We start from the raw sequence: 25720 nt of genomic DNA, 5'->3' as shown, positions 1-25720 counted from the left end.
TTAAATATTTAAAATTACATATATTTATAATAAATAAAAAAAAATGAAAACAAGGTTTACTCATTTCGCATAGAAATTTCAATTTTATCTCTAGCTGTTCTAAGGGCAGTATTGACATATTTGTTCAGAATCTCTTCCAAATCTATGAGTGCCTACAAATATAACAATTTAATATATTATTCGTATTATTAATTATATGGTATAATTCTTACTTCTTTATACTCGACATTATTTTCATTTAGTTTGAGGCCATGCAAAAGTAAATCTAAAGTATTTAGAGGTAAACACATTTCGGCATTGGTTACTGCAATTGAATGTTTGCAACTAAAGTATTCACTTCCAGCTCCTAGCATAGCGCTGATAAATTCTTTACCTAACTCAGCTGCTTCTAATAAACGACTATGTTTAACATACAAATATAGAAGCTCGGAACAATTCTCTGACTAAAATAAAAATGTTAATAAATTTAAATAATAAGATATATGAAGCTGCAATAATTAACCTTATAATCATTATAGAGCCACTGTGGAACAAATGAGTTTAAATTAAGTATTTTATTTACAACGCATTTGCGAATTTCTGTGGAATTTTCTTTTTCATTATCAATCACAAGTTTTTTTAGAAGTGACCAAGCCATATCAGCAGCTTTATTTCGATGCGGTAGATCTAAAAATAAAAGTTTAAATATACGTAAATTTATATATAGTTGTTTATGTTTTATTATAAGCCACTACCTGCTAAATCGTTTTCTTGTAACCATGACCATACTTCATTCGCCGTTTCCTCTGTTATATGTACACAAGCAGTGGTCAAAGTATCAAATACTGGTAAAATTGATATATTAAATCCATTTGCTAGTTTCACTGCATCAGTGTAAAGACCAGAGGAAGCCAGCATAATAGTTAGTTCCTGCGGCCCAGCATTAAAAAATGATTGTACGTCTTTCCGTTTTTGTGACAATTGAAGAAATGCTTCTGCCTGTAGTAATTCCCGTTTCACATCAATTATTTCTAAAACAGCAACTTTGTGTTTGTTATTCGAATTATCCGTCTCCATTGCTTCAAAATTATTGCTCATTTGTACTAAATTATCTTCATTTATTACTGGTTTGGCAATCCAACGATAACGATGATCTATCAGATGCAATGCATTCATACAAACCAGTAAGCTTTCACAACGTTTTTGTACGCTTTCTATTGAATCACTCTCTAACTGCAGACGCATTGCTTGCTCGTACATAATGGCTGAAGCTAAAAGTGTACAAAAAGAGGAGTTACTCAATAGCTCGCTCAGTAAATATTAAGTTAGTTGTAAAATAATGTAACAATCACTTTTAAATTTACTTTACCTTTACGCATATTTCCATTGTTGACATGAAAAGCATACAGAAAATCATAAACTTCATTTCCCTCAATACTCAGAGAACGAGCGCGAGATTCAACTATATTTTCCAATTCCTCATACAAACCCACATATGGAAAATTCATCAGTAAATCCAATCGCTTGCGGCTAAATAAGTTTATAACCAACTGACGTAAACAATCTTTTCGACGAGAAGTTTCTGCATTGTAAATAAGTGAGTGATATGCTTCTTCATAGTGTTCCAGCTGTAGGTGATTGTTGAATACAATAGATTGAAACATTGGTAATTGTGGGTCGCCCTTGTCCAACATTCCAATAGCCGCTTGACTAACATTAATAATATGATCCAAAGCATTGTGGTGCTCAAAAAGTTGTATAACTTTTAAATAATACTGAGCAATTGCTTGATTATTGACTTCCATACAATTGCGATCCTCTATAGATACAGATTCAAGTTGCTCAGCCAAACGAGTTCCTCTAAGAATTTTATCAAATAAAAATTGTTCTTTTAGAACACCTTTAGCTGCTTTAAGGAATAAGTCATATGCTTTATGAGCCTCTCCACAATCGAGTAAAGATACAGCTAATATAAATTGTCCTATAAATAAAGAAAAAATTAAATATTTAACGCAATTTAATCGAAATAATTTTTAAATACAAAAATTTATTTTTATATTAAGTGAGTTTTTTAGTGATTTGTACAATTGTTTTGGATGATTTTGAACATCTCTATTGTTTATATTGTCAGCATATTTGTGCTGCAATGAATACCTTTCATATTTGAAAGGAAGTCTCGCGTTAAAATAAGTCACACTATTAAAATTTGAAGTTATGTAGATATTTGTTTTTTGTTCTCCAGACGGAAATGATGACGGATATTTTTAGACTCCGCTCAATTAAGGTAACAAACATTCTCCGCCTGGACTCAGATTACATTCAATTATTCAATTCATTCTCACATTTCTTATACTACATAATTCCCCTATAAAGTTCCATCCTATTTCTTTTGTATAAGTCTTAAGCTTTACTAAAATTTTGAGGGACTGAATGTTGTACTGAACTATTTGAAAAAATTTGTTAATGACATAAACATCTGAAGTAATGCGTGTCGCTATTAACTGCCTTTAAATACTCAAATATCTCTATAATCTCACGGATCTATCATTTCTAGACGAGGTTTGACGACAGATTTATTTTAAGTTAATTAAACAAACGTATCTGTTGGAACAAACCCATTGAAGTCAATAGCTTTCTTCACCTCGTCCCAAAAAAAAAAACCTTTTTTCTTACTCTACATTTTCCTAATCACATCCTATCAATGTATTCGTATCGTAATTCTCTTCATGTTTCCTGCTTTATAGATCTGTACGGATTACAACACTACACTAGAATGTATTATGGAAAAACTTTCAGGTAATTACTTGAACATGAATTCCATTCGCACCAACTGTTGAGTAAACGCACATAGTCCTCTAAAATGATGTGTTGACTTGTTCCAAATAGCCACTCGCCAAATACAAAGTTAAATGATACTGCCCATCTGAAAAATAAATTATTGAATAATTTCGGAAATCCAAATTTACAATTAAATTGTTGCATACATTAATTGACTAACAATTGTTGTGAGTGGAAGTAATGTATTCTGCCAAGTGGGATTTGCTAAAGTCTTAAAATTATCTGCATATAGCGCCAACGATGTGTATAAACCCTTAGCGTTAAGAAAAACACGCAAAAGGGGCGCTGCATAACTTTTGCCACCACTTGTGTAAATACGACCAGAGCCATTAGACAACTGCAGTAGATTTAATCGTTGAACAGATGTTTCCCTAAATTTTGTAGAAATAATATATAACTAATAAAAATTTATACATTTATATGTTCAACTACTTACAAAAAGGATATTGAATTCATATTAACAGGAGTCTCTGATATCCAAACCATAACATAGTATGACTGTAAGAAAATGATTGTATCAGGCATATATTGTGAACGCAATGTCTCCAAAATATCCACAGGTAGTATATAGGTATCAATTAGAACTTGTTGTAAGATAAGCAAATTGCGACATATCGCAAATCTGTATTTAAAATATTAATTAAATTTTTATGTTGTTAGGTTTTTCGTACATTTTTACCTTATCATAGCAATTTGACGTACTGTTTCTGAAAGTATGGAAAGTCCCAAATGACTACCAAACAGAGTTCCAATTGACAACAAAAATCGTGTAGAATGAGCTTCATCTATAAAAAAAATTACATATAATTAATATAATAATTATAATTATAATTTTGTTTTTGCATTACTTAAATGAGTCTGCATTGCTTCTGGATTTCCATTATCCATTCTTAAACTTTCTAATAACAAAACCATTGCAGCACGTATATCATTTATATTTTGTAATTTTTGACGTAATACGACAAGAAAATTTCTTGGTAATATTTGCTTAGCTGGATCTCCAGCAAGAATTTCATCTGCCAGTTTTGAAATAACAATATTCGGCATTTCTAATTGATAAAGTTTTTTATCTAATTCAATTTTAACATCTTCTGACAGCCATTTCTCAATTCGTGCAATAATTGTAACCAAATTAATCAAATCAGTACCATCTTTTTCTCTGCCCTTAAAATGCAAATTTAAAACTCGTTGAATATCTACTTCTTCACCAGTTAACATTAAATGCTCAAGTGTCTCACAAGGACGCAACATTGAAAAAGTACTCTTCTTTACGACAGCAATGGCATCAATTGATTCCAAAATTGCTAAACCAACTGGTTGACATGCTTTCATGTGATATTGTTCACAACAGGAGTAGAAACGTTCCCAGAAACGTAATGCAACTTCTATATATTCTTCATCGCTAATATCAAAGTCTTTAATTTCATTTTGAATTTCTTCTTCAATTGCATGACAAACATGATCTTTTAGTACAGACATATTGGAAGTTTCAATGAGTACATTTGACCGTCGGAACATCTAAACGAAAAAATTATTTTTTAGCATTAAAATACAAGTAAATCTTATTCTTTTTCTTACAGATAATGCTTTCGATAAAACATTTTGTTCAAATTTGCCTGGATGGAATATGTATGAGCAATAAGCTTCTCTTGGATTAATGCCTTGCTCTATACCGACACAATATCGATCTGGAGGTGGTTCCATTGCCGCTGATATCCAATTTAAACTTGATCCACGTTCTAAACAAAAATTTGATACACTAAATTCTCCCTCTGCATTGCTCCATAGTGCCCAAATATTCAAATCTGTTATATCAAAATCCGTTAAATCAAGTTGAGGAGCAGATATAACTCTGCGACGTACTAAACTTAAACCAGATGAATTACCAACATCTGTGTTTATATCAATGCAAACAAACTCAGAGCCGCTAGCATGAGAAAGGAAGGCACAAACACTTGAATCACTGATTTTTCTAAGTAAATTACTTTGAGCTAAAAAATTTAAATTTAATTTGAATTTAACTTGACTTAGTTCATTTCATAATTAATACACTTACGCCCTTGTATACGCTGCTCATTGCTTTCACGCAAACAACTTATAGAGCAGACAATTTGTAAAGTACTTGTTGACCAAACACGTATATTGTCGTTTCTATATAAAGTTACTAAATAAATTTCATTATTAACGCAAATAAAAACAAAAGAAGTAGCATATTCAGCATCAGTTGAATCATTGCGGCCACTACAAAAAAAAAATACATGTATCAAAGGCTCATTAAAAGAAAAACTAAAATTAACTCACATTAGAGCACCTTTTATATTAGAAAATAATCGTGGCATGATATTATGTTGCCTTAACTGGTGTACTGTAGTTTCACCGTTAGTGGCATTCATAATGTAAAACATTACTTGTGTTTGACAGGCTAAGGCAAAGTAAGCCTGATCACCGTTGGGAGATAGAAAACTATTTGCTGCATGTGGTACTGCATTTTCTGCAAAAACATTTAAAATTAAAGAAAATCATGTGTTTGAATTGAAACTTTTGAAACTTACGCGAAGTAGTTTGTGCGTCTAATACATAACACGTGGATAAGTTACGTATGACAGAAGAATTAGCATCTCGAAATATTGAAAATGATTGTGAATCATTAAAATCAACAGAGGCACCAACGCTAGTACCACTTGTACTCACTGACCCACTACTTGATGAACCTATGCTACTGCCATCAGCTAATGTATCGGGATGGGGAAAATTAATGCGATGTAAACTGCTGACTGTAGTAACAAGCAAAGTTACAAAACGATCAGTCTCTGTTATTGACACTGCAATCACTGGTGAATCAGTAAATTTATAACGTAAATTATTTTGATATAAATTAAAATCTAAACCGACTTCTGATAATTCTAATACATCCTGATAAGTACGCCTGCAAACATATATTTTATAGTATCTTTCAAAGTTATACAGTGATTTCAGCTTACCAGTATATGTAACGATTTCTATTATGATTTAGTGCCACATTTTTAAAGCAATACCCGCCAGCTTTGTCGGATACTTTTATATCTTGTAGAGTGCTTTGAGTCCCTCCTATGAGATTTAATATTTTAGAATAAAGAAATATTTAATAAAGATATTACATTATTTAACTTACCTGTATTCAACGTTATTTCAATCCATTCTTCTTGATTTAAGTTATCTGGTACAACTTCTCGATAGCTTAAATTATAGTTCGACATTGTTAAACCTTAAATGCATAAAAACAAAATACGATTGCGGCTTTTGAAAGATTCAATTGTACATAACCTCTTCGAAGAGGCTTATTTGTCTTTTCTGTTTGCTTTTTTATGCTGTGAGGACTGTTCTCAATAGTTTTTTACACTTATAATATATTAAATATGATATAGAATATATAAATAAAATAAATAAAATAGTATTTATTTTGTAATTGTGATTTGAAAACTACTAATTATTTTATAAAATGCATTTGTCTTACGTATTTATAATCAAAAATATATATTAAATTAATGTTACTATTGTGAACTATCGATATTAAGATCAGTCAACATTTTCGGCGCGTTTAACGTCATTAGTGGTTGATAAACAGTGAGTGTGTGGAATGCGCGCTTAATTTTTATTTCATTATTTTTAATTTGTATATGTTGGTTAGTTAATTTTTTTTCTTTCTGTTTTACAATGGACATTTGTCGTATTTGTGGTGTTAAAAGTAATCTTAAGTACACACCACAAGAAATACGAAAAACATTGAGGCGGGAAAAAAGCAAGAAAGATACGGTAAAATTTTCTGCAAGATTTTATTTTTCGTATAAATATTATTACATTTATATTAATTTTATTCAGATACATCCAATTACAAAAGGCAATATTTGCAAAACATGTGAAGTTCATTTAATTCATTTCGATGATGAAGATTTATTTAGTCTAAACGGTGAAATAATTGTAGAAGATGACGATGCTTTGCTTAGTAATATGTTCAATGAATTTGATAAAAAATTAAAATCCAAAAAAAACGGATGTATAAAAAATAAATCTGAATTTGAAAATAACTTAACTCGAAGCTCTCTTGGAAGTGATGGAGAAGTTATTGAAATTCAATCATCGCGCGAAAGTACACCCTCTTGTTGTTTGGTAAGTGGCTCAAATAGTACTTTAAGTTCAACAGATTCAGGCAATTCAAGTATGTTTAAAAATTGTAATTACGAAAAAGATGAAAAAAAGGATAAGAAATACAAAGCGAAAATTATTGAAAATTTACCTAATGAAAATGTTATATTAATATCAAGTGATTCAGAACAAGATGATAAAACTTGCAAAGCTGAAACAAATGTTTTGCATAATATGGATAATGGTTTTGATCAGGAAGACATGTCCATGACATGTAAAAGTTCAGAGGCTTCTACAGAAAAGGTAACTTCGTCACCGGAAAAATTACCCAGAAAAATAAAAGAATCATTGATTGATCATGTAGCAAAAAATAAATACTATAAAAAAAAATCTCCAAATAAAGCGAAATGCACACATACACCAAAATGTGATACATGTGAAAAGATTGTGCCTGATTTGAAAAGCCTAAGAATACACAACAGCACGCCTTGCTCATTCAAATGCCCAGAGTGTGAAAAAAATTACACATCCAGCATTAATCTTGTCCAACACATGCGGCGGAAACATCGTTTATATGACGGTGAAATGCTTGTTGAAAAGTCACGCGGTCCGAGAGATAGTGCAATGACTATAAGACTACTGTACGATCGTAAAACAATGTATTATGAATGCCAACTATGTGGTCGTATAGAAACTGTCTTCCAAGAGCATTTAAGTCATATCCTACGAGAACATCCATCCGAATCAAAATCACTAAAAGATCCCATGATGCGACAAATTAAGTGCCCAATCTGCAAAGAACGAACTAATAAAAATTATTTAAGCCTGTGCAAACACATACTTAAACAACACACTTCAGATGAATATCAAGCACATCTAAAATTAGTTAAAAATTCGGCACGACGAGAAGCAAACGCTTACAATTCGGCTAATGTATATCAATTTGTTAATTTTAAAAACAAATATTTTTTTGAATGCAAAACTTGTAAAACTATCAGCGGTGGTTATTTGAATCATAAGCTTCATATGAACTGTCATAAAGAGAAAACACAAACCAAAACTACCAAGTTGAAATTAAAACAACTTAAAGGACAAGGACAAAATAAAGTTGAACAGCCGAACGCACAAATGATTTCTCAAAAGCCAATCAAACAAAAAATGCCAAAAAATAATTATGTAACAAAAAATTCATCAACTGAAATTGCTAATAAAGTTAGAAAACGTACTTTATCAAAAGGGAAAATAAAGCATATTGCAGCAAGATTTAAGTGTTCACATTGCGACATGGATTTTAATCAATATATTGATATGAACTTTCATAAAATGCGAAAACATAGCAATGATGAGTTTAATCATTGTTCAGATTATGATAAAAGGCTTACACAGAAACGTTCATTGCTACAACATTTAAAGGAACATCAAGGATCGCCAAAGCGTTCTCGTAAATCATCTAAAAAATGTAACTCAGTGGATGAGAATTATAACACAGACTGCCAACACAAAAAAATCTTATGAAATAAGAATAAACGCAATAGAAATTTCATTGTATTTCTCATCTATTCTTAATTTATGTTATTTATGTATATTTAGGTTATTTTTTAATTATAGTCAATTAATTCATTATATTTTTATTATTATAAAAGTTGTAAAACTCATTTATGAAAAGAAGTACTTTCCATTATAATATTTTATATCTCAATTTATGTGCATAGCGTTTTTGTAAGACGTTTTTTAATTATTCGAACAATAAGTAAAGTAACTTAGTTTTAATACATATGTGGCCTTAATTAAAGGGGAAGTCAATGTTAACAATAATATTTATATATAGTATAGATGTTAGTGAATAAATAAAATATATATGATATTGTTATTTTACGTTAAAAAAATCTTAGGAATTATATTAAAAATTGTACAGAATACTTTTTATTTTTAAATGTTATTAAAACTATAAAACCAAATTTGAATTGATTAAATTATTAGAATAATAATTAAAATTTTTTTTATATTTAAAAATTATATTTAATGTTTTTACTCTAACGATTGGTAAGATCTATTCTATCAGTACTGCTGCTCTGTATATCGTTCAGTTAAAATACTCTTATAATAAGCCTACATTTCATATTACTTAACACTAGTAGGCAAAAAACAATGCCTTCATGTAGAATATATTTTTTTCTTATTAAATACCTCAGTTTTATTAAAAATGATATTTAATAATTGTCAAGAATAATATTTTTTAACATATTTTCTATTATAATAGGTAAATATAAATTTTGATTAATCCTCGATAACACGCAGAATGTAGTAATCAGTAGAATCTTTCTAACATCTTATTTTAATTTTGAATCATACAGTTTCTTTGGGGTTATTCAATATATGTAAATGTACAATTGAAAAAAAAAAAAACAAATCATATAAGCACAAAATAAATTACAAATGAGCTAATGTATCTAATTAGGATATCTTTGTACGAAAATATTGTAAGAATGAAAAAATTTTAGTGGTGAGGTATGTCACATATTCTGCTAGTGATTGAAAATTAAAACTATAAAAAATTATTAAGTCTAATAACTTCTAATGCAATTAGTTTTCTTTATTTAAATTGTGTTCACATAACATAATACATAATAATAAAGCCCTGACGCCGCTATATGCGAAAACCGACAGGCTGCCCTACTTAGCACTATCTAATCTCAGAGAAAACACTAATCGCACAGGGCGGGTACGCAGATTTTAGATCAGTCATTAAATAATCACGAAGCTTATGAGGAATACACAAATTAGTCAGTGAGATGGGTGGGACTCTGCTCAGATGCACTAACTCGGAAAAGGCTCAACATACTTATAACATAATTGTTTTATATGTAATATTTATTTCAATAATGTTAAGTTCTTAAACACTACAACTAATTAATGCAAATTTAAAATCTTTATCTGAAAAGACAATAATAAATATTTGTGAACGCTTGGCAATTAAACAAAAAATAAAAGACTGGTTATTTTTCTGATAAATTTTTGTTATTTAAATAACTAATGTAACTAAATATTACATATAATAACAAAAAAAAAAACGATTTAATTTGTTTATTCTAAGTCTTTTGTATACTAAGGACGTGTGCGAGTTAGGCTAAGTTGCGTTCTAAATGACGGAAATTCTAAGTTGTGTCGATACGTGTTGATAAATGGCTAAATGTGTGCCGTCCGAAAAATCCCAAAAAATTTTCCATTTAGTTTAGCATCAGCTTAGCTTTACTCGCACACGTCCTAAGTATATAACACTTTTGGACTTATACATAAGCATAAAGTTTTTACATCTCACTGCCATTAATCATTAACTACTCATTGATTTACGTTTCATGTATACATAAATATTTACAGTTCACAAAAACTTATTTTATAATTTAAGATATTTACTATATACAGAAATGACACTAAATTAATCCTACAAATGTTAATATTTATTCAAAATATTTCTGCTTACCATAATATCACAAGGTAATTATATGACGCAAGAAATAAAAAAATTTAGAAAAAGAATATATATATTTTTTAATATCAATCGCTATTTAAAGAACACTATTCGTGTGCTAAATACTTCGAGTTACTACCTTTAAGGCGGTCCTATAGGTCTGCCATACTGACAGTGTTTTATCCATAGTATCACAACAGATCTTGTTTTGTGTTTTCAAATAAGCTTTGGAGCACGTAGCTGCCACTACAACCTAATCAAGATATAAAAACCAAAATGCGCCAATATTTAAAACAGACGTCACTTATAAGAACTCCAATCTTTTACTACTATTAATTGTTGAAAAAAAAACGTTTTAAAATCCTATACTTTCCATGTATATGACATATGTAAAAAGCTTATATATTTGATTTAAGCAATTGTCTAAAAAAAATTAAATAACTATTTTTCATCGAAACTTAATTAATGTAGTGACTATATTTTAATATATTTTATATAATAAATAATGCTGGCTCCATTTATTTTTTTGTTTTATAATTATATATATTATTGTTATATTGTAAATGTCAAGCTACTAATTAAACCCTGACTAATTAATTTAATTTAAAAGTAATAAATGTGATTTTTCTGTTAAATATATCGAAATCTTAAAAGTATAATTATTAAACAAAATCGTTCATTTAATAATTTTTATATCATTTTAAACTTCTATGTAATGTTGAAACAAGTGTTATTTACAAAATTAAAAAAATTTTTATGTATACAAATATTTTTAAAATCACGAAAAGGGTAATCTTTGATTGTAATTAAAAAAAACATATATTTTATTTTAAATAAAGTTGTAGTTGACGCAAATTTAAATATATATTCTTTTATTACTAATAAATTATAATGTTACACATATTACACATAAAAAATTATAAAATATAATATTGACGTAATGGGTATTCACGATCATGAGTAACAAGTGCGGTAATTCGGTAACAGTGCAAATCGACAACAAAACACATTTCGAATAAAGGTATTTTGTTGTTGGTGGTTACGTATTATGCTACTTGATTACCCACTGTTCAAGATCGTGAATGCTTTTATAGTTTTTATGTAAACTTTATATTACGCTGCAATAATAAAGTATAAATTTCAGCAGTATCCCATGGTTTTTGTTGAAAAAGCAGAAATTAATAAGAAATATCATCTGCAGCAAGCTTTGGAAGAATTTTTCATATTACTGGATACGTACAAAAAGCGGAAGAATTATTAATGATACTAGAACTGTTATACCAAAAGTCATCTTATAAACTAATAGGACTAATTAAGATTTAGGTATTACAGAGACGAAGAAGGGAGCATAAAAACAAAACCATCAAAACTGTTCGTGTTCATTTAAAGACTGACTTGTCTAGTTTGTTGCACAATAATTATAATGGAGGAAATTGCAAAACACATGGTCTATCAACGTACTATCTACCACACAGAAGATACATTTGGGTGAGTACTTAACAGCCGATAATAAACTAAGATTTGATTAAGTTAAACAAATTAATTAAGAAAGTTTGCAATGCTATATAATAATAACCCAATGCGGGTTATGATTTCGAAATGGCGTTGGATACAGTCTTCCATAAGTGAGCTCGATGAGATGATTCTGTAACTATAAGTGGAGAGTAATTCTTCCAATAATATCAGTAGACAATTGTGGAACGCCAAGAAATGAAAATAAGGGTAGTGTGCCATCACCGTCTGTCTCTCTTCAATGTCTATATCAGGGACTGTAATAGTTATCATTAAAGAAAAATCACCTAACTGTTATCATTAATTTAATATTAATTAAATTGGCTTTATATTATATTTATCCAAAATAATTATTATCATGTGCCTTTTATTTTTTCACTCACAAATAACTCTTACACTCTGTTTTTTATTTTAAAATACACAAATAACTATTATTTCTGCCTTAAAAATATAAAAATCCTGTCGAATATTTTTATAAACAAAAAAATAATGTGAATTTTGTATGTAAGGTAGGTGCTTTTGTTATTGCATACAAAATGTATTTAAAGGTTGGTCCCACGTAAAGAGTTACGTTTGATTTTTTTTTTGTGTGTACAAAAACAAAAAGCTCAACTACATCTCTATGTTTTAAAATAAAAAGCAGAGTGTAAGAGTTGTTTGTACTATTAATTTTTTGAACTATTAATTTGTGTTAAGGACTTTAGGCACGCGCTTCATTTCTTGAATTACGTCGGCAATTATTTTTACAGGAGTACCATTTTATTACCCAAATATAATGCTACATATGTGTATTTTTCGTAATTCACAAATCTCTCCTATTCATCGACTAATATCTTTTATACTATAAAGATAAATTTATTGTCAACGATTTTAACTGTGAAACCATTTCATTACTCAAAAACAGAGCATGTATAATTTGAAATCGCAATTACGTAGATATTTATCCAAACTTCTTGTGTTATATAAAATCAAAATACTTAATAATTAAATTTACAGGCTATATTTTTTATTTCTTAACAGAAAATTTTTTATGTTTAATCTACTCTTGAATGCATTCTTTTGTCGTGTGCATACATATTTGACTTTTTCCTAAAAATTTTACCACATTTTGAGCATTGATGTTGCATTGTCATTTCATGTTGTATTACATGCTCCCTAAGCTCCTCTACACTTGGTCTAGCACGTTTACATATAGGGCAGAGTAGATCTGTACTTGTAGTATGTATTTCCATATGTATTTTTAATAATGTTTTTTGGCGGAAGCTTCTATCGCATAAATCACAAGAAAATGGGCGATCACCAGTATGGCTCATTTCATGTACTCGGCAAGTTTTACGTGCTGCAAATGATTTATCACAGTATTTACATTTAAATGGTCGCAATCCGTAATGAACTGCATTAATATGATCTCTTAAGTGATCTGTACGTTTAAAAGCTTTACAACATATTTCACACATAAATAATTTTTCATCTTCTGAAGATTTTGAAAGATTTGAATTTATATGTACCTTAAGGGTATGTCGTCTTAAACTGCTGTACAATCGATAGGAATTTTCACAAAACTCACATGGATATGGTTTTTCGACATCTTTATGTTCAAAATTAATATGTGCCTCATATTTTTCTTTATTACGAAAAATTTTCTCACATTTTTCGCATTTAAATGTCTTCTTTTTTCGCATACCATCTTGTATTAATTCACTATCTTTCTCATCTAAAATGTTATTTTCCTCAATTTCATCTTTGGTTAAATTTTGGTTAATTTTTGATTCTTTACGTTTACGTTCCTTTTTTTCTTTTGCACATTTAACTTTTCGTTTCCTTACTTCGTCTGTTGTAAGTTCTGGTATAAATGTATCCATTCGACATTTTCTTTTCGGTCTGCCTTTATAAGGTAATTCCTCTTCTAAATCCGATGGAGACGTTTTGCATTCTATATTAATGGCAGCCTCTTCTTCTGATTCCGATGCCCATTTTTTTGTTTCTCTATCGTTGGTTTCATTAATAAGTACAGTTAAATAGTTAAAAGCGGAATTTGTTGCATCATTACTGTCATTGTTTTCATTGTACATGTTATCATCATTTGCATGGTCGTATTCACTTTCACTATCAGTAGTCTTTTCATCCGGTATGACTGGCAGTTGTTCTGCAAAAATGAACTATAAACACAAACTTTATTTGTAACTTAGAGTTCGTTGAAGATTTGGTATTACAAACCTCTTGCTCCGTTTTGATATCAGATTTTGGTACTTCGGTTTTAACATCATTAGCTAAATCATCTTCATCTTTTCCTAATACACTTTTAAGATATTCAAACGACTGCTTTGCAACTCTTCTGAACTCAATAAAATTACGCAATTTTGTAAAACAGCGGATACACATATTACTTGGAAATATTTGCTGATCGTTGTATTCTCCCGTCATCACTTCATCAAGTTTAATGCCTGTACAATTCAGCATCCAGTTACGGATATCAATATTATTGTCTATATTAGGCAAATTCGCAATTGTTTTGACCTTTTTCAGACACGTCCGACAAAACAATTTTAAGTTACGCACCATGTTAACTGAAAGATTTTCTGACAACAATTCATTCAACACCATTGAACTGCAAATCGATTTTTGCCGAAATTCGTTAAAAATGTGAACTTTTACATAGCATCCACGGCATAGATGGGTTGGGGAGACTCCAAAGTTATGTTCATTTATATCACAAACTGTCTTAAAAAGCTGTGGTAGATTTTGCTCCGATTTTATTTCATATATATTTTGCCTAGAGTTTCCATGATCCAGCATGCAAACATGGCAAAAGGAGTTTATTGTTGCACAAGTTATAGGCAACATCTTGAGAATCCATTAACTTATAATTTTCACTGTTTGTTAAAGTGCCAAGGTATACTTTGTTTACTATTTATACAGGTTGTCAAAAACTGAAAAATTCACAATAAAACTTGCTATTCAAAATAATAAATGTTATTATTGTTATTGTATAATTAAATTCCTATTGGTAAATCTAGATTTACTCTTAATTTACTCTAGACCTGCCAAAACAAAAATTATTAGATTTTGGTGACTAGCAGGCATGATTACTATTTCCTAGACGCTGAAATTTATAAGCCTTGTCATACTAAACAAGATTTTTCACTACGTTGTGCAAATATTGATATAGTTCGATTGCAAATTTTTAAATGAAAAACATAAACCACTACTGTCAAGAGCCTTGCCACTACAAAGAATGTAAACAAATTTAAACTGCAGGATATATATATCCTATAATATATATAATAAAAAATTTGTATATAATATAATAAAAATTTGTTTAATCTTTATTAAAACTGTGTAATTTTTTGAAGAATTATTTTATTAAAAGACTAGGTTAAGTTGAAGTAGTGTAGTTCTCTTCAGAATTACAATCACGACAAATTATCAAAATAATTATTAATATAATATATTATTAAATTCATTAGTAAATATAAAGAATTTTTTATCTACTGCGATTCCAACATCCATTTCTGGAATAGAGCGTTGTGACCATAGAAAATCGTTTTTAGTAGTATTGACTATCTTCAAATATTACACATTCAGTTTTTACAAATAATACCACAAAATCTTTTCGTATGAAGGTTCTACTTTCAGACGGGACTCATAGTTAAAATCGTAGTATCCTCTTTCAGAAAGGAAAAGAAAAGAAAAGAAAAGAAAAGAAAGGTCTTGAACTCTTATCTCTATTGAAATATTTAATGTAGACTGATTAATCCTGTTAAAATGGTATTAAAGATAAGCTTCAGATTAACCAGCACTTTACCAATAAATAAATTTCATCTATATTAACTTCTTCGAAGTTGTCGTTTATAAATTCAAGTTCTATATCAGTTATAAAGATAATAAATATTGCTGAAATGAGGATTTCACATTCTAGAACTGCTGTCACTGGAACTTTCTTTTTTATTTTTGTTTTTAATAATAACAAGACCTCTCTAGCATACGTTGATTGTGATATCTTTTTAATTCTACTTCCATTTATTTATTTATAGCATATTTCTATGTTTCTATGTATTTATTCAAAACGTACTTTTAATAAACGATATAAATTTAAGCTTCGTTTTCTTGTTTGAAATTTACATTTTTTCCATTGTGATTATTTTTATTGCATTACAAAATAATTTGGATTACGAAAATTTAATAATATGAATATTTTATTAATTTTGATGAATATTTCATTAACTTATTAAACAAGCGTTAGAGTAAACTTAAGCATATTCATATATTACTTAAGCACAAAGAAACAAACATCATATATAACAGAAACCATCAATATCTTTTAAAATTTCAACTTTTATTACACAAATTTAATTTAACAATCTGTCTAAAAAACGGTTAGACTACATCAGTCAGACTGATGTAAATGCAACATATATAAAATATTTTTTTAAACTTATAACAGCTCAATGAGCTTTCATGACTATAATGCTCATTTTGTCACCAGATTACAGCGATTCTTCATTTCTGAGTTGCATCGTTGTTTATTGTTCTTTGGTAGGAAAATTGATTTTGATTTTTAACAAATTTTCTATCATACTCAGTTTCTATATGTTCGTTATCGTTTTTCGCGTTTCTTTCTTTTAATGATTCCTCTTCGCTTTGGATTTCACTATCTTGTGAACTTTCATTATGAAACATATTACTTTGATTTAGATTATTGTCTACGACATCAATATCGATATTTGGTGTGTTATCATCAGTTGAATGTAGATTTCGATGCAAAAATAAATCATCGCTCTTATAAAAACCCTTACTACATATATTGCAAATGTGTGGTTTATCACCTCGATGACGATTTTCATGGTCGAAAAGATTTTGTCGAGTAATAAAACGTTGTGAGCAAAAGGAGCAAACATGTTTTCGTAGATTTTTATCATGATTTTTCATATGTGATTTTAATCCTTCCATTTGAGCAAAACACTTACTGCATAAATCACAAATGTAAGGTTTTTCACCCGTGTGAAGACGTTCATGACAAATTTGTGATCGACGAGTTCCAAACCTTTTCGAACAGAAGCCACATTGAAACCTGCGCTGACCTTCGTGCACAACGCGAACATGACGCGAAATCGCATTTTTGTGATTAAATTCTTGCGGACAAATAGTACATTTAAATTTTTCCAAGTTCGGTTCATGAGTACGCATATGAGTTTGTAGTTCAGTCCTAGTAACTTTGGCAACACCACATACTTTACATATATGTTCCTTTATTTGAGCATGCCGTTTTAAATGCTGCGTAAGTGCCCGTTTCGAACTATATTTTCTGAAACATTCTTTACATATGTGATCCATTTCAATTTCTTTGTTTAATTGTGCTTGATGCATTTCTAGAACCTCTTGCAGACTATCTTCCAAAGAAGGTGCATCGGCTAATTTTTTACAGAGAAAAGATTTCGTGATTGATTGAGTAATGAAATACTACATGGTACTTACGTAGATGGACAACTTTTTTATGAGTTTCCAAAGTGGTAATCATTTTAAATGTAGCTTCACAACCATCAAATCCACATATGAATTTTTGTTGCAGTATATGATTCGACTGAATATGTATATGCAATTGATTATAACGCGTAAAGGCTTTTTGGCACTCTGAACACAAGAATGGTTTTTCATGACCTTCATGTACACCGCGTATGTGTGCATCTAGATATACCTGTTTGTAAACTTGCTTATCACATCTTGGACATTTTAACGATTTTTTATTTCGGTCACGTTTGCGAGATGTGTTATATTTATTTGGTGATGAAGATGCATTCAACAAAATACTAGAGGAATTTGCATCTCCATTACGAAGAGCATGTTCTTCGTCATCTGCGTCATCACCGATTGAATCATACGAAGTACCCAGTGCGTTATTTTCATAAAAAGTGATATCCTCTTCATATTCTGAATCAATTTCAGATTTAATTTTATAGTTTTCGACGCTATATTCATTGGTTGGAATATTATTACCTAAAACATTTACATCTAATTTGCAGTTTTGTACTTCATCTTTGTTGAAATGTACGATAGAATCATATGTGGTATCGAAACCATTATTTTCAGGTACATTATTAATTTCCATTTTTGTTTTATAATTCTCAACGAATGAATCATAAATTCCGGAGACATTTCTGGAATCACTTAGTTGCAGCTCCTCATCAATTGGCTCGGATTTGATGAGCAATTCAGGAAGCAGCTTTAAGACAATATAATAAAACTGAATATTTATAGGAAAATATATATCATATATAAACTTACTAATTGATTATCATAATTATCATGGTCCATTTTTATAGACTTCTTTTCAGATTTATCATTTTTCTGATTTGTTTTACTCGGTTCTCTTTCAAATAGTGAGTCACATTTAGAAGTTTCTTTTAAAAAGCCATAGAGCAACTCCGCTGATTTCAATGCTAAATCCCGAAAAGACTGGAAATCTAATAGTTTATCGTAACATAGCTGGCAAAGACTATTCGGGTATTCTTCATTCTCGTTATTCACGTCAACTGATGTAAATAATATTAACAATTTGCTTAGGTTGGGTACAACGTAAACATTATAGCTAATTTTCTCCTCTGTTATTTGAGAATCAAGGCTACTCAAACAAGTCCTACAAAGCTCTTGCAGATTTTTATTATTTAATATGCTCATATTTCACACTTTAGCTTTGTATTAATGCCTCAGATTACGATTTATAGTTTGTTTTTATCAATATGGATTGTCTCATAACTTTATATATAAAACTGGCCTAACAAAATGTCATGAAAAAACAGAGTTGTTACATGAAAACATCGAATTAATCAAACTGTAAAATGTGCGTGAAGATAGCGTCAACGATAAGTCCAAAATGGAATTGGAACATTTTTCGCCGCATGAAAAATGCAGTATACTTTAATTAAGGAAAAATTTATTATTTTATTAAATTTAATGCAGCAAAAGGCATTATTAAGTAGAAAATTGAATTAATTTACTATCTACATTCAACTTTTATGTGTAAATGATGTAATTTGTATGAAAAATGAAAAATAAAAATCAGCCCCAAAAGATGGGGTCACTAATTTATTAATAACTTTTAAACTAGAGGTACCATTTTTTTCTTTTTTTGGCTCATATAGATTGTTCGATTAACTTAGGAGCAGTGCTGCGATGACGATAGAGATGTCATTTTCAAACATTATTTAATTAAAACTTTGCTACTTAACCAAAAATTATGAACTAAAAAGCATATAACAATAAAAAATATGTTTGTTTTTCTCAATATAATCGCTTTTTACATAATATAAAAAAATTTTCTTCAAAATAAGAAAAATAAAATTTTGCAAAAATAAGTCACTTTACAAAATTAAGTATATCTTTAAAAGCAGAGGTACCATTTTTCTGCAAATTAGCTTAATCGAAAGAGGACACTTCAAACTTTCATTTAATAACTCACATTACACTCTCTTTCCTCTCTCATCTATAAGTAACCGGATTTCAATTTCATGTTCATGTTACGTTCATGATAGTGTAAATCGGCCCATTAATTGTAATATTTTTTTAATTCTACTTTCATTTATTTATTTATAACATACTTCTATGTTTCTATGTATTTATTCATAACGTACTTTAAATAAAAGATATAAACGAAGCTTAATCGTTTCCTTGTTTGAAATCCACATTTTTTCCATTGTGATTATTCTTATTGCATTACAAAATAATTTGGATTACGAAAATTTAATAATAAATATTTTTCACCTTATATTAGAGAGTAAGAGTTAGAGTAAACTTAAGCATATTCATATATTACTTAAGCACAAATAAACAAACATCATATATAACAGAAACCATCAATATTTTTTAAAATTTGAGCTTTCATGACTATAATGCTCATTTTGTCACAGATTACAGCGATTCTTCATTTCTGAGTTGTTTACTGTTCTTTGGTAGGAAAACTGATTTTGATTTTTAACAAATTTTCTATCATACTCGGTTTCTATATGTTCGTTATCGTTTTTCGCGTTTCTTTCTTTTAATGATTCCTCTTCGCTTTGGATTTCACTATCTTGTGAACTTTCATTATGAAACATATTACTTTGATTTAGATTATTGTCTACGACATCAATATCGATATTTGGTGTGTTATCATCAGTTGAATGTAGATTTCGATGCAAAAATAAATCATCGCTCTTATAAAAACCCTTACTACATATATTGCAAATGTGTGGTTTATCACCTCGATGACGATTTTCATGGTCGAAAAGATTTTGTCGAGTAATAAAACGTTGTGAGCAAAAGGAGCAAACATGTTTTCGTAGATTTTTATCATGATTTTTCATATGTGATTTTAATCCTTCCATTTGAGCAAAACACTTACTGCATAAATCACAAATGTAAGGTTTTTCACCCGTGTGAAGACGTTCATGACAAATTTGTGATCGACGAGTTCCAAACCTTTTCGAACAGAAGCCACATTGAAACCTGCGCTGACCTTCGTGCACAACGCGAACATGACGCGAAATCGCATTTTTGTGATTAAATTCTTGCGGACAAATAGTACATTTAAATTTTTCCAAGTTCGGTTCATGAGTACGCATATGAGTTTGTAGTTCAGTCCTAGTAACTTTGGCAACACCACATACTTTACATATATGTTCCTTTATTTGAGCATGCCGTTTTAAATGCTGCGTAAGTGCCCGTTTCGAACTATATTTTCTGAAACATTCTTTACATATGTGATCCATTTCAATTTCTTTGTTTAATTGTGCTTGATGCATTTCTAGAACCTCTTGCAGACTATCTTCCAAAGAAGGTGCATCGGCTAATTTTTTACAGAGAAAAGATTTCGTGATTGATTGAGTAATGAAATACTACATGGTACTTACGTAGATGGACAACTTTTTTATGAGTTTCCAAAGTGGTAATCATTTTAAATGTAGCTTCACAACCATCAAATCCACATATGAATTTTTGTTGCAGTATATGATTCGACTGAATATGTATATGCAATTGATTATAACGCGTAAAGGCTTTTTGGCACTCTGAACACAAGAATGGTTTTTCATGACCTTCATGTACACCGCGTATGTGTGCATCTAGATATACCTGTTTGTAAACTTGCTTATCACATCTTGGACATTTTAACGATTTTTTATTTCGGTCACGTTTGCGAGATGTGTTATATTTATTTGGTGATGAAGATGCATTCAACAAAATACTAGAGGAATTTGCATCTCCATTACGAAGAGCATGTTCTTCGTCATCTGCGTCATCACCGATTGAATCATACGAAGTACCCAGTGCGTTATTTTCATAAAAAGTGATATCCTCTTCATATTCTGAATCAATTTCAGATTTAATTTTATAGTTTTCGACGCTATATTCATTGGTTGGAATATTATTACCTAAAACATTTACATCTAATTTGCAGTTTTGTACTTCATCTTTGTTGAAATGTACGATAGAATCATATGTGGTATCGAAACCATTATTTTCAGGTACATTATTAATTTCCATTTTTGTTTTATAATTCTCAACGAATGAATCATAAATTCCGGAGACATTTCTGGAATCACTTAGTTGCAGCTCCTCATCAATTGGCTCGGATTTGATGAGCAATTCAGGAAGCAGCTTTAAGACAATATAATAAAACTGAATATTTATAGGAAAATATATATCATATATAAACTTACTAATTGATTATCATAATTATCATGGTCCATTTTTATAGACTTCTTTTCAGATTTATCATTTTTCTGATTTGTTTTACTCGGTTCTCTTTCAAATAGTGAGTCACATTTAGAAGTTTCTTTTAAAAAGCCATAGAGCAACTCCGCTGATTTCAATGCTAAATCCCGAAAAGACTGGAAATCTAATAGTTTATCGTAACATAGCTGGCAAAGACTATTCGGGTAATCTTCATTCTCGTTATTCAAGTCAACTGATGTAAATAATATTAATAATTTGCTTAGGTTGGGTACAACGTAAACATTATAGCTAATTTTCTTCTCTGTTATTTGAGAATTAAGGCTACTCAAACAAGTCCTACAAAGCTCTTGCAGATTTTTATTATTTAATATGCTCATATTTCACACTTTAGATTTGTATTAATGCCTCAGATTACGATTTATAGTTTGTTTTTATCAATATGGATTGTCTCATAACTTTAAATATAAAACTGGCCTAACAAAATGTCATAAAAAAACAGAGTTGTTACATGAAAACATCGAATTAATCAAACTGTAAAATGTGCGTGAAGATAGCGTCAACGATAAGTCCAAAATGGAATTGGAACATTTTTCGCCGCATGAAAAATGCAGTATACTTTAATTAAGGAAAAATTTATTATTTTATTAAATTTAATGCAGCAAAAGGCATTATTAAGTAGAAAATTGAATTAATTTACTATCTACATTCAACTTTTATGTGTAAATGATGTAATTTGTATGAAAAATGAAAAATAAAAATCAGCCCCAAAAGATGGGGTCACTAATTTATTAATAACTTTTAAACTAGAGGTACCATTTTTTTCTTTTTTTGGCTCATATAGATTGTTCGATTAACTTAGGAGCAGTGCTGCGATGACGATAGAGATGTCATTTTCAAACATTATTTAATTAAAACTTTGCTACTTAACCAAAAATTATGAACTAAAAAGCATATAACAATAAAAAATATGTTTGTTTTTCTCAATATAATCGCTTTTTACATAATATAAAAAAATTTTCTTCAAAATAAGAAAAATAAAATTTTGCAAAAATAAGTCACTTTACAAAATTAAGTATATCTTTAAAAGCAGAGGTACCATTTTTCTGCAAATTAGCTTAATCGAAAGAGGACACTTCAAACTTTCATTTAATAACTCACATTACACTCTCTTTCCTCTCTCATCTATAAGTAACCGGATTTCAATTTCATGTTCATGTTACGTTCATGATAGTGTAAATCGGCCCATTAATTGTAATATTTTTTTAATTCTACTTTCATTTATTTATTTATAACATACTTCTATGTTTCTATGTATTTATTCATAACGTACTTTAAATAAAAGATATAAACGAAGCTTAATCGTTTCCTTGTTTGAAATCCACATTTTTTCCATTGTGATTATTCTTATTGCATTACAAAATAATTTGGATTACGAAAATTTAATAATAAATATTTTTCACCTTATATTAGAGAGTAAGAGTTAGAGTAAACTTAAGCATATTCATATATTACTTAAGCACAAATAAACAAACATCATATATAACAGAAACCATCAATATTTTTTAAAATTTGAGCTTTCATGACTATAATGCTCATTTTGTCACAGATTACAGCGATTCTTCATTTCTGAGTTGTTTACTGTTCTTTGGTAGGAAAACTGATTTTGATTTTTAACAAATTTTCTATCATACTCGGTTTCTATATGTTTGCTATCGTTTTTCGCGTTTCTTTCTTTTAATGCTTTCTCTTCGCTTTGGATTTCACTATCTTGTGAACTTTCATTATGAAACATATTACTTTGATTTAGATTATTGTCTACGACATCAATATCGATATTTGGTGTGTTATCATCAGTTGAATGTAGATTTCGATGCAAAAATAAATCATCGCTCTTATTAAAACCCTTACTACATATATTGCAAATGTGTGGTTTATCACCTCGATGACGATTTTCATGGTCGAAAAGTTTTTGTCGAGTAATAAAACGTTGTGAGCAAAAGGAGCAAACATGTTTTCGTAGATTTTTATCATGATTTTTCATATGTGATTTTAATCCTTCCATTTGAGCAAAACACTTACTGCATAAATCACAAATGTAAGGTTTTTCACCCGTATGAAGACGTTCATGATAAATTTGTGATCGACGAGTTCCAAACCTTTTCGAACAGAAGCCACATTGAAACCTGCGCTGACCTTCGTGCACAACGCGAACATGACGCGAAATCGCATTTTTGTGTTTAAATTCCTTCGGACAAATAGTACATTTAAATTTTTCCAAGTTCGGTTCATGAGTACGCATATGAGTTTGTAGTTCACTCCTAGTAACTTTGGCAACACCACATACTTTACATATATGTTCCTTTATTTGAGCATGCCGTTTTAAATGTTGCGTAAGTGCCCATTTTGAACTAAATTTTCTGGAACATTCTTTACATATGTGATCCGTTTCAATTTCTTTGTTTAATTGTGCTTGATGCATTTCTAGAACCTCTTGCAGACTATCTTCCAAAGAAGGTGCATCGGCTAATTTTTTACAGAGAAAAGATTTCGTGATTGATTGAGTAATGAAATACTACATGATACTTACGTTCGTGAGATGTGTTATATTTATTTGGTGATGAAGATGCATTCAACAAAATACTAGAGGAATTTGCATCTCCATTACGAAGAGCATGTTCTTCGTCATCTGCGTCATCACCGATTGAATCATACGAAGTACCCAGTGCGTTATTTTCATAAAAAGTGATATCCTCTTCATATTCTGAATCAATTTCAGATTTAATTTTATAGCTTTCGACGCTACATTCATTGGTTGGAATATTATTACCTAATACATTTACATCTAATTTGCAGTTTTGTACTTCATCTTTGTTGACATGTACGATAGAATCATATGTGGTATCGAAACCATTATTTTCAGGTACATTATTAATTTCCATTTTTGTTTTATAATTCTCAACGAATGAATCATAAATTCCGGAGACATTTCTGGAATCACTTAGTTGCAGCTCCTCATCAATTGGCTCGGATTTGATGAGCAATTCAGGAAGCAGCTTTAAGACAATACAATAAAACTGAATATTTATAGGAAAATATATATCATATATAAACTTACTAATTGATTATCATAATTATCATGGTCCATTTTTATAGACTTCTTTTCAGATTTATCATTTTTCTGATTTGTTTTACTCGGTTCTCTTTCAAATAGTGAGTCACATTTAGAAGTTTCTTTTAAAAAGCCATAGAGCAACTCCGCTGATTTCAATGCTAAATCCCGAAAAGACTGGAAATCTAATAGTTTATCGTAACATAGCTGGCAAAGACTATTCGGGTAATCTTCATTCTCGTTATTCAAGTCAACTGATGTAAATAATATTAATAATTTGCTTAGGTTGGGTACAACGTAAACATTATAGCTAATTTTCTTCTCTGTTATTTGAGAATCAAGGCTACTCAAACAAGTCCTACAAAGCTCTTGCAGATTTTTATTATTTAATATGCTCATATTTCACACTTTAGATTTGTATTAATGCCTCAGATTACGATTTATAGTTTGTTTTTATCAATATGGATTGTCTCATAACTTTATATATAAAACTGGCCTAACAAAATGTCATAAAAAAAACAGAGTTGTTACATGAAAATATCGAATTAATCAAACTGTAAAACACTCGTCTAAAGTAGTATAGGAAGTTTGTTAAAAGTCATTCAACTCAAGTTATAATTGCTGCAACGGTTGGCATTTTCGTTTACAAACGCCACTACAAAAACTCATATAAAAGTTTTATATATTAACGTAAATATTAATGTATATTAATGTAAAATAAATATTTTTTTTTGTACTTACTTGAATATACACAGTGCTTTTTGGTAGCACGTAATACTTGGTGTGCATACATGTAGCATCTGCTATATCAGGGCTGGCCAGATCAGATGAGATCGCGGGCCAATACAAATCACTATGCAGATTGGAGGGCCGCAGAAACAAATACATACGTTCATAATTGTTTTCGGCAAAAATAAAAATATGGTTATAATGTTAATTTTATATTTTTTTTAATTCATCAATTTAAATTAATTTATAAAATA

At 29.5% G+C, this 25720-nt stretch overlaps 5 protein-coding genes across 6 annotated transcripts; 1 reads left to right on the top strand and 4 right to left on the bottom strand.

Moving 5' to 3' along the window:
- Window positions 1-36: 36 nt before the first annotated feature.
- On the bottom strand, window positions 37-6210 carry LOC119670283 (nuclear pore complex protein Nup160 homolog). 2 transcript variants are annotated; one of them, XM_038080485.1, is made up of 17 exons: window positions 5969-6210; window positions 5799-5904; window positions 5742-5743; window positions 5370-5639; window positions 5119-5308; window positions 4874-5058; window positions 4396-4808; window positions 3666-4335; window positions 3497-3602; window positions 3254-3439; window positions 2964-3188; window positions 2784-2902; window positions 1349-1960; window positions 735-1250; window positions 503-666; window positions 213-443; window positions 37-152 (listed from the first exon to the last, which is right to left on the bottom strand). In XM_038080485.1, the coding sequence occupies exons 1-17, from the start codon at window positions 6051-6053 to the stop codon at window positions 57-59; spliced, it is 4176 nt and encodes a 1391-aa protein (XP_037936413.1). In that variant the 5' UTR covers window positions 6054-6210; the 3' UTR covers window positions 37-56. The 2 variants fall into 2 exon arrangements, with proteins under 2 accessions (XP_037936413.1, XP_037936412.1); XM_038080484.1 differs by having other exon boundaries at window positions 5370-5743.
- A 165-nt stretch (window positions 6211-6375) lies between these two features.
- Window positions 6376-8710, top strand: LOC119670282 (zinc finger protein 572-like). The gene is made up of 2 exons (XM_038080483.1): window positions 6376-6609; window positions 6676-8710. Exons 1-2 carry the CDS (start codon window positions 6511-6513, stop codon window positions 8452-8454), a joined length of 1878 nt encoding a protein of 625 aa, XP_037936411.1. The 5' UTR covers window positions 6376-6510; the 3' UTR covers window positions 8455-8710.
- A 4214-nt stretch (window positions 8711-12924) lies between these two features.
- LOC119670281 (zinc finger protein 425-like) lies at window positions 12925-14807 on the bottom strand. The gene is made up of 2 exons (XM_038080482.1): window positions 14138-14807; window positions 12925-14079 (listed from the first exon to the last, which is right to left on the bottom strand). Exons 1-2 carry the CDS (start codon window positions 14762-14764, stop codon window positions 12955-12957), a joined length of 1752 nt encoding a protein of 583 aa, XP_037936410.1. The 5' UTR covers window positions 14765-14807; the 3' UTR covers window positions 12925-12954.
- A 1430-nt stretch (window positions 14808-16237) lies between these two features.
- On the bottom strand, window positions 16238-22093 carry LOC119666749 (zinc finger protein 62-like). Its single transcript, XM_038076032.1, has 6 exons — window positions 21613-22093; window positions 20806-21550; window positions 19823-20741; window positions 18203-18599; window positions 17396-18140; window positions 16238-17331 (listed from the first exon to the last, which is right to left on the bottom strand). Exons 1-6 carry the CDS (start codon window positions 22003-22005, stop codon window positions 16421-16423), a joined length of 4110 nt encoding a protein of 1369 aa, XP_037931960.1. The 5' UTR covers window positions 22006-22093; the 3' UTR covers window positions 16238-16420.
- Window positions 22094-22909: 816 nt separating this feature from the next.
- On the bottom strand, window positions 22910-25209 carry LOC119670280 (zinc finger protein 484-like). Its single transcript, XM_038080480.1, has 3 exons — window positions 24744-25209; window positions 24216-24681; window positions 22910-24151 (listed from the first exon to the last, which is right to left on the bottom strand). Exons 1-3 carry the CDS (start codon window positions 25134-25136, stop codon window positions 23229-23231), a joined length of 1782 nt encoding a protein of 593 aa, XP_037936408.1. The 5' UTR covers window positions 25137-25209; the 3' UTR covers window positions 22910-23228.
- Between the last annotated feature and the right edge of the window lie 511 nt (window positions 25210-25720).

The sequence above is a fragment of the Teleopsis dalmanni genome, chromosome 1 (assembly GCF_002237135.1).
Source record: "Teleopsis dalmanni isolate 2A chromosome 1, ASM223713v2, whole genome shotgun sequence".
Lineage (NCBI taxonomy): Eukaryota > Metazoa > Arthropoda > Insecta > Diptera > Diopsidae > Teleopsis > Teleopsis dalmanni.
The sequence above is the reverse complement of the archived record's forward strand: the minus strand, read 5'-3'. Positions and strand labels throughout refer to the sequence as shown.